Raw genomic sequence first — 9,141 nt, 5'->3', positions numbered from 1 at the left:
GTCAAGCAAACGGGACAATCCGACGGTTAATAGATAATGCTGCATCTTTCTGTAGTACTTGCGATGGCTGCGATATCGTCGTGATACTTGCCGCGGCACATCTCGCGATGTAATATAGCGCTACGCACGGAGCTCGCGGCTGTCAGCTGCCTGTCGGTTCGATCGTCGGCCGCGTCGGGACGTGAATGATCCTACCGCGACCTGCGCGCTACACGATCATCGCGGCGACCGTTTTTGTAAACATTAGGTGGCGCGGGGCGAGGGGCGCGGCGTACAATGCCGGCGCTCGCGAAAACACAAAATTAAGTCGAGCACCCGCGTGCCAATAACAGTCTCGCCGTCGACAATATTTAATTATTTACTTGACAATAACGTTTAATACCTAGCGGTATATTAAACAGAATTAGCGTACGCCAATTATTCTGTTTCTCGTATTTCGATGAAAAGGCTGCTATTATCGCATATCTAAGTACCGCGTTTTATCACGGATATTAGCCCGTTGCGCGAAACGATAATTCGATCCTCTCTCAATAGTATTTCGATCTGAGGAAGAAACGATTCACAAATGAAAAATAGTAACGTGAGCTCGCGAACTTTCGAGTGATTGGTTCTTTGCTCCGCGCTAATTTCTTTATTCCGAATTATGGAATTCGTCGTTGCGCAGCACACGCCTCGAGCCGTTTACAAGAGTCGAGTGAGGTAAATAGTGTAAATACAGTATTAATGTATGCACATTCAATATTCCGTTTCTTGTATTCCGGTGAATGGACTATTGTCACACACTGGAGTGAGACGATCGGGAGTGCTAGATTAACGTTTCGTCGCGATTTATTTAACGGGGAACGATTAATTACTTCTCTCGAAGGATTCATTTGAATGAATTTGAGATACAGTTCAAGCACGTAAAATTCCGAGGGTGCGATTAAACGGTCGACACATCATCGCGTTTCGTTATTTTAAATCACACGATGATCTCGACGATTCGCGTGTACTTATTACGCGTACGCCGCGTTCTCGAAACATGAAAGCGGTGACCAAATAATATTCTCAAATCCATTCAAATGAACCCTTCGAGAAGTAATCGTCCCCCGTTATAAATCGCGACGAAACGTTAATATATTGTCAAGTATAAATAATTAAATATTGCCGGCGGCGCGGGCGAGATCGTTGGCACGCGCGCGGGTGCTCGACTTTTTTTTTGTTTTAGCGAACGCCGGCATTACACGTCGCGGCCCGTATACCTCGCGATGTTTACGAAAACAGTTCAACGGTTGCCGCGGCGGGCGGGGTGGGAGCGGTCGCGGCGCGGCGCCGCGATCTCAATCACGTCATCACATCCCGACTGATCCCGACGCCGCGGCCGACGCTTGAACTGACAGGCAGCCATAGGCAGCCGGACTCCGGCTCCATCCGGCTCCGTGTGTAGCGCCATATACATCGCGAGATGTGCCGCGGCAAGTATCACAGATGATATCGCAGCCATCGAAGGTACTACAAAAAGATGCAGCATTATCTATTAACCGTAGGATTATCCCGTTTGCGCGGCCGACTGATTAATTTTCGTCGTTCGCGCGGTTTACGGCAATCGGAGTCAAGTAAATACAGAATTAAATGTGCGCCGAATATAAGTTTCTTACGTGTTGTGAATGGACTATTATCGCTTACGGGAGTGCGAGGACTGAGAGGACGATCGGATCGAATGGTCCACGGTTTCGTCGCGATTTATTTAACGCTGGACTCGGCGGACTCGATTGCCTCTCGAAGGAATTCATGTGAATGAATTTGAGAATTTGGCCACCCCTTTCGCGTTTTGGGATCGAACGCGGAATAATACGCGAATCCGGCGAATCGTCGAACCATCGTGGGAGTTAATGTGACGGAGTACGCGAATCGTGCGTGATTTGAAATGACGAGGCGCGGTGATGTGTGTGATGTGTCGACCGTTTAATTGCGTTTGCATCTCGCGGAATTTTACGTGCTCGAATTGTGTTGCAAACGTGTGTCTCTCTCTCTCTTTTCGGCTGTTGACTCGACTCGCGTTGTATCCGCGCAGCGCGGCGCGGCGTCGCGCGTCGGTATGAAGTTGGCTGCGTTCAGCGTAGAAAGCAGCTCGGTAAGTTGTCGGATTTAAATAATGGAAGTGCGCCGCAGTACGTCGGTCGTTTCATCCCGGGAGTGTCGTCTAATAAATTAAGTATCGCGATCGTACCGTATTATGACAGTTACTTATTCGCTCTCGCGATCGCGGAATATCGGGCACAGTGATTCTGTGAGTGTCCTGTGCAACGGAAGGAGGAGGAGACGGCCTGACAATAACCCGTCCTGAGAGGAGGAGGAAGCCTGGCAGAGGCATCGGGCACCGGCGGAGCAACCTTGGGGTGAGTATTTTTCTTAAAATTAATTTAGTTATTTCTTATTTATTCGAGCCGTTTTATCTCGATAAATTGAAAATAATTTTTGAGAAGGAGAAACCATTCTAAAATTTTATAAAAGTTTATTCTCGTAAAAATTTTTCCCGGAAAATAGATAATTATATTAGTAAATCTAATTAAAAAACGAATTAGACGCGCGTAAAAATTATTTTTTGAAACGTCATCATTTTGAGCGCCTGCTTTAATTTGAATCTTTCTTTCTTGTGTTACAGAATCATCGTAGCTCCGTGGCCGAATAATTCCGCCCGTTGCGCATCGGTCGGTGAGTGACGATCAATTTTATATAATGATAACAAATCTGTGAATATTAGATTGTATACTTATGCATTATTTCCGTCTAATAGTAAAGATAAATACGACTTATCACAGATTAAAATAAAAACACAAAAAAGAGGACCGCTGATTGGAATCGGCGGGGGTGGTGGAGAGCCTCTACAGAATAGCCTATTTTTACCAAATAACATTTTATTTGTCGGTATAACAGAAAATGTGATAGATCATGCAAAACGTCGGAAGTGGCGTGAAAAATGTGATCGTCGAATTTCGACGATTAATATATGCGCATACATAATCGTGATCTCAAACATAACAGCATATATCGTTTATATGTTAACTAAATTGAAAATACGATGTAGTATAATAATACGCTATGAATAGGTATAATTCAAAGTGTGATGTATGTTCGTTTACGATGCATAATATACGCTATAATCGCCCAGAGAGTTACCACCCAAATTGATTCAATTAAACATAAAGCACGACTGTCCATGGCGCCGATCCTCCAATGGAACGGGAAAATTTGATAACACATGCTGTGACCCACGTATAACACCAGTGCATTCATGCCTGAATTCATATTTGGGCAATGTTAAAAGATTAATACAAATGCAGCTCAAATTATTTACTATATACAAAAGTGCTAAAAATTTAAACACGTTCGCATTTTTCTTTATATTGTACTCTATATTTACTTTATATTTAAACATTATATTTAATTTGCCACTAATATGATTTAAAGTTTAATTTTATAACTTTATAACTAAATATATAAAATTGTGATTTTTATTTTGATTAACATAGAGAGAATTTTTGTATAATTTTTATCTAATGTGTCTTTAAATCTTTATTTCATAGTTTCATGTTCTTTTGGACATTATTTCTAACTATCAATATTTAATGACAGAGCAGATTAAATAAAATGTGTTTTCACTCACCGGGAATTCTGAAAGGACCACCTCGCCAAACTTTGATAACGTCAATTAGCAAGTAACAGCCAGAAAGAAAAGCCAGAGCAAAAGAAGTTGAAACAAATACGAATGACAAAGACCTGCGTAATTATATCGATTTATAGACGAATCTTATCATTATAATGATCATTTTTATAATATAATTACTTTACCATAAATTTTTATTAACGGGTATAATGTTGGTGAAATGAAAGGCGCAACCCAGACAACCATAAAACATTGCCCACAAAAGCCATCTGATAACACGTTCTTTCCAGTCTTTATATATCATCAGAATTACACCAGCATGTACACCTAGATATACTTGAAATATCGCTGTGAGACATCCTAGAGAAATATATAGTATTTATATTATGTAATTATAATTTAAAATAACAGTTGAAATTAATGTTTTTTTCTTTATAAAGGTACATAAGTTCAGTTATCACACTTTTTTACACAGGTTTAGATAACGTTATAAAATTATAAAAATGTATCATTGAGAGAGAATACACTTTATAAATATATAAAGTGTCTTAAACTTATCGGGTGCTTTTCATACATGACAGAGTCCTTGATTAATTTAAAGTCATTTTTTTTAACTGAAAATATTGAGATATTGATAACAAAAGTCTATCAATTAAAACATATAAAAAAGTTGCAACAAATTATAATTTTCTTTAATTGGTTTCGTATTTGCTATCATTAAAAGAATATCCAGTGGCTTTAGGGGACATTCTATATATATTTTAAACGCATAAAATATAAAGTTGAATATTCCAATAAGTATATGTATTTAACTGTAATAAAGCAACAAATATTACCTAAAATTCCTTCGGGATCGAAAGGACCGGATCCGTAAACGAATTTGATAGTTGGATTTTGGTAAATATGATTCACAGTCAGTATAGTTTTATCAATATATCCAGCCGCACCTCCGGTACAGTTAAAATATTTACCATCTTCGTGTCTTCCGCCTGGTCCAAGATACCCTCTGTAACACACGTAAATTTATTTTTATTTATTAACAACAAATCGTAGCATTAAGAAAATAGAATTCAAAATTAAGAGCAATGTACATACGTGGGGCATTCGGGAACTGGAAGACCAAACGTTAGAGCGCAATGTACAAATATTAGACACAACATTACGAAAAAATGTGGCAAAAGGCTTAATATGTCTTGCATTTCACGTATTATCCAAGTCGATGATGAGTTCTATAAAAGTACACGGAGAATTTATGTCACTAACTATAATTCATGTATTATTAAATTACACTTGCAAAACTTTATCATACTAAAAGTGAGTACCTTCAAAGATTTGAAACATATGACTACATGAATGCAGAATGTAACATATCTAAGATTATCTAAGAACATTATATAAAATTTCTAAAAATATTGTTTAATATTTCCATACCTGAAGAGTTTTTGACTGTTGGGGTGGAAAACAGAGATACACTAGGCCAACGACCAGATATGTAACTCCGAATCGTTGAAGAACTCCGAATATACGTATGTTTTCCAATTGCGCGTTTGTTCCTAATGTATTCAGCGCAACACCTATCAGAAATAGAAGAAAACTTCTCTGCGAAAGAAAGCAGATATATTAAGATATAATATATGAAGATATAATATACCAATATTAATACTTTGCCGATACGTTTTTTTACATTTTTATTAATATCTTTCTTTTAGGCAGATCAATAATATGCTCTAGCGTATGTAGATCGTTTTTTATTTTTTCTTTAACCAATTACTTACCTTTAAAATGGAATAACTGATTTGTAGCTTGGAAACTCCACGTTTTAACTGTACCGACAAGGCTATGGGAACGCAAACACCCATGATCCATATAAAACAAGGAAATACTAGATCTCCCAGTAACATGCCATTCCAAGTTGTGTGTCCCAATATAGTATAACTACCGGAGCCATCATTAACGAAAATCATGAAAAGAGTACTGACCCTGCATCATATAAGCAATTGTGTTAATATTGTAAGAAGTTCATGGAAATATTGGTTTCTGAATAGAGTTTTGTATTTGCTTAATCTCTTCGTAGTAAAAAAGTTGAGTAAAAAAGTTCGACGGTCTTTTACCATAAAAAAGTCAACCACTTTATGTTCAAAAAATCACTAAATAAACATTAATTAATTGTGTATTTAAAAGAATTTATTTACACAAATAATCTAATATATTTATGATAAATAAATATTTTTCAATCAAATAGTTTCCACATCGTTTTCGATGATCTTACATCGCTATAACATTTTTTAACTCATCTAATAATATATGCATAATACCCTCTGAATGCGTCGATAGCTTTTATGCGACGTTTTGTCGGTTTATTATTTGATTCATTCCTGACGTTTTTTACGCATCGTCTTTTAAAGATGTACCATAAAGATCTTCCAGCAGATATACCACATAAGATAAATACAATTATTCCCAAAATAATGAAGAGTTCTGCAAACAATAATATTTGCTTTAACTTAAAAAAAATGTTTCGCAATGTATAAAATTATGTACATTAAATTTTTTGTTTATCAAAATATGTAAATCGATTTTTTAATTGATCATTATAATCTTATGTACGATAATTCTCTTTTCGATATTATTGATATCGTGATATCAATCTTGCCATTTATCGAGTTCAATGGATAAATAAAATGATACCACTAGTATACGATACGCTTATCAATTGATATGTTATACGCTCAAATTGCATAATTCTAAGGTGACGTGATATTTCTGTAGTCATTTATATCACAATTAAAATATTTATACAAAAATATGAGAATATTTAGAAATATACCTGTGTACGGATATGTTGGATTCTTCACAGTTCTAAAGTTACAAGTATTATTTTGTACCGCCAATTCGTATAAACCGTATTGCCCGAGATTTGGCGACAGTTCGCAAACAATATTGCTAAAAGATAAGATTTGTGAAACGTTAAAATAAGATAGAACAATGCGTTGGCAGAATAAATGGATTTGTAAAATAATTTATAATTAAACACACTTCAACTTGATAATTGGACATGATACGTATCATTAAATTTTTTTCTTTAACGTAATCATCTTTTTTCATTAATTGATTTATCTTATTATTCTGCAGTGTAAAAATATTAATATAAATTTATTAAAAATTAAATATTTTACGAGATATTTTATATTTTTATATCAATATATGTTAGAATAAAATACAAAATGTTTTATGAGCGATGTTTATTTATAATCTTTCTCAAATATTTTTATATGTAGAATAATTAGAAGAATCAAAATATATAAAAAATCATGACGTTGCATGCAACATATTTGTATGCATCATATTCTAACACCAATCTGTTTAAAACTTTTTTTTAATAAAAAATGACACTAAATTTTTATCCGGAGTAATACGTTAAAATGGTACACGTGTGTTTTATATGCAGGTATGCATGCATGCATATTGTATACGTATCTTTTATTAATATAATTTATAAAAAAAGCAATATATAAAAAATAATGTTAAATAACAAGTTTATACCTTTTAATTTTGGCAGATACATATTCGTCGCTTCCGCTATTATTTAATACTCTCCATTTTACCGTTTTAATCGTACTGAATTTCAAGCTGGCATTGCTCGAAATCTGCGCTATTCGTTTATATGGACACTATAATAAAGACAGAAAGTTAGAAATATATTGGTCATTATGTTAAAACGTCGTAAACTATCTAAAAAGGTTTTGTATTAAATGTGAATTTTATCTATTGATTAGTCTATTGTGCTTTTATCTTTAAAAATCGATTTCATCGCATTCTCGCAATTTATAATAATATTCTGTTTAAAAAGTCCATATTTTGCTGAAGTCTACTTGTCACATTCTCCAGTACGTGTATCGTGGTTTATTAATAAGGACCGTTTAAAGCCCCTTGCACAATGCCAGGCAACAGGCAATAGGAACAGGAAATAACCAAAAAATCGTTAATTACAACCTAAAAAATTCAAATGCTATGATTGGTTGGCAATAGGCAATAGGCACAGAATTTCCAACGTGACGGAAACTTTGTGTCTATTGCCTGTGTCACTGTTTATTCTGCATTTATACATGATTTCTGATTTCTATTCCCTGTTCCTATTGCCTGTTGCCTGGCATTGTGCAAGGGGCTTAAACCTTCCTTTTTGTTTTACCGCACAATTTTATTACCGTTATAAATTACTACGAAAAATTTAGCGTCAATCACAAAATAATATAATTATTTATTATATTATATAAATTGAATTTTAAAAATTATGCATATCATGATTATACTTACTGATAAGCAATCCGTAGAGAGCGAATAGAGCCACTTATCAAAGTTTCCATTGTCAGATATTACACTTACGCAGGCTTCGTCAAACGTTAAACTTTCGTAAGAGCAATTAAATTCGTTCATTGCTAATATTTTTATAAAATAAAATTGTATTTAGATTCCAATAACATATAGGTATGTATTCTTAGTTGACAGTTATAGAACACACGTTTGGGCAACTAACATATGTAAAATTCGTGTATCGAAAGTGCCTCGTGGCATCGGTGTCTATTTCCTCACAACATGCATCTCAGATTTCAGATAAATACCACTTTTGAAAAATCTTTCGAGATCGGTATTATTCCGTACATTTGTGTAGTAGTCGATAAAGCTTAGGTTTACACGATGATAGCGACGTCTGACTGAAGCAACAAAACGACTTTTCTTAATATCACAAAATATCGGAATGCGATTACATCAAGTGTTAAACACGAATGGCTGAAGAGTGAAAGTGAAGACCTATATTGATCACTCACACCGTTGCGTGTGAGCGTAACCTTTTGGCAAAAGTGAGACGATATATCGAGGACAAATCAATTATATAAATTAATTAAAAAACACGTTCTCTTAATTTGTTCATTTATTTCAGAGACAGCTTGTACATACAATATATTGCATGTTCTTTTTTACCAAAATTTTTTAATATTAAAAGACTTATTAAAATTATGTTAGTTCGGATATTTATGCAAATTGTCATGAAGAATTAAATCTATTCTTGCTTTTGCATGTGTGAGTGTGCGCGCGCGTACAATATAATCGTTTTTACAGAATTTAATTTTTAAGCTCAAAATTTAATCACTTGAGCTGTGTTCCAAAATTCACTGCCAGCGCTGGAAATCTATAGTACACGTAACATATACTATCGATTTTCAGCGCTGGCAATTTTGGAATACAACCTTGGTATATAAAAATCTTGCGTTCTAACGATACCGTTATGCTATAATATATATCCCGTGCATTTTTCTGTCTATAATACATAAGTAAAACCAAAAACTTCATTGAAAAAATACAAATATACAATTATTTTACTTTTACATATCGAGAATCTCTCTCTTTAGGTATATTATTTCGAAAATTCATAAATTCAATCACTACAAATTATTTTCAATTGTTTTATCTATTTCGTTATAATGATTACAATTTAT

General features: G+C 34.6%; 1 protein-coding gene across 2 annotated transcripts; it reads right to left on the bottom strand.

Moving 5' to 3' along the window:
• Positions 1–2,884: 2,884 nt before the first annotated feature.
• LOC139811563 (heparan-alpha-glucosaminide N-acetyltransferase) lies at positions 2,885–9,133 on the bottom strand. Of its 2 annotated transcripts, XM_071775837.1 has the most exons (12): positions 8,181–9,133; positions 7,961–8,082; positions 7,190–7,317; positions 6,474–6,589; positions 5,962–6,124; positions 5,422–5,626; positions 5,078–5,245; positions 4,742–4,875; positions 4,483–4,652; positions 3,832–4,006; positions 3,647–3,759; positions 2,885–3,278 (listed from the first exon to the last, which is right to left on the bottom strand). In XM_071775837.1, exons 2-12 carry the CDS (start codon positions 8,078–8,080, stop codon positions 3,097–3,099), a joined length of 1,674 nt encoding a protein of 557 aa, XP_071631938.1. In that variant the 5' UTR covers positions 8,081–8,082; positions 8,181–9,133; the 3' UTR covers positions 2,885–3,096. The 2 variants fall into 2 exon arrangements, with proteins under 2 accessions (XP_071631938.1, XP_071631937.1); XM_071775836.1 differs by having other exon boundaries at positions 2,886–3,278; positions 7,961–9,133.
• Positions 9,134–9,141: the final 8 nt, after the last annotated feature.

The sequence above is a fragment of the Temnothorax longispinosus genome, chromosome 4, assembly GCF_030848805.1.
Source record: "Temnothorax longispinosus isolate EJ_2023e chromosome 4, Tlon_JGU_v1, whole genome shotgun sequence".
Classification (NCBI taxonomy): domain Eukaryota; kingdom Metazoa; phylum Arthropoda; class Insecta; order Hymenoptera; family Formicidae; genus Temnothorax; species Temnothorax longispinosus.
This window is presented reverse-complemented; position numbering and strand designations above follow the sequence as displayed.

Bases quoted from the DNA above. Each gene is read 5' to 3' on its own strand.
- LOC139811563 (XM_071775837.1), bottom strand. From the start codon at position 8,080: ATGAACGAATTTAATTGCTCTTACGAAAGTTTAACGTTTGACGAAGCC. The intron at 6,125-6,473 runs GTATATTTCTAA...TATTGTTTGCAG, and splicing joins TCCAACATATCCGTACACAG to AACTCTTCATTATTTTGGGA. The intron at 3,760-3,831 runs GTAAAGTAATTA...ATAATTACGCAG, and splicing joins CCCGTTAATAAAAATTTATG to GTCTTTGTCATTCGTATTTG.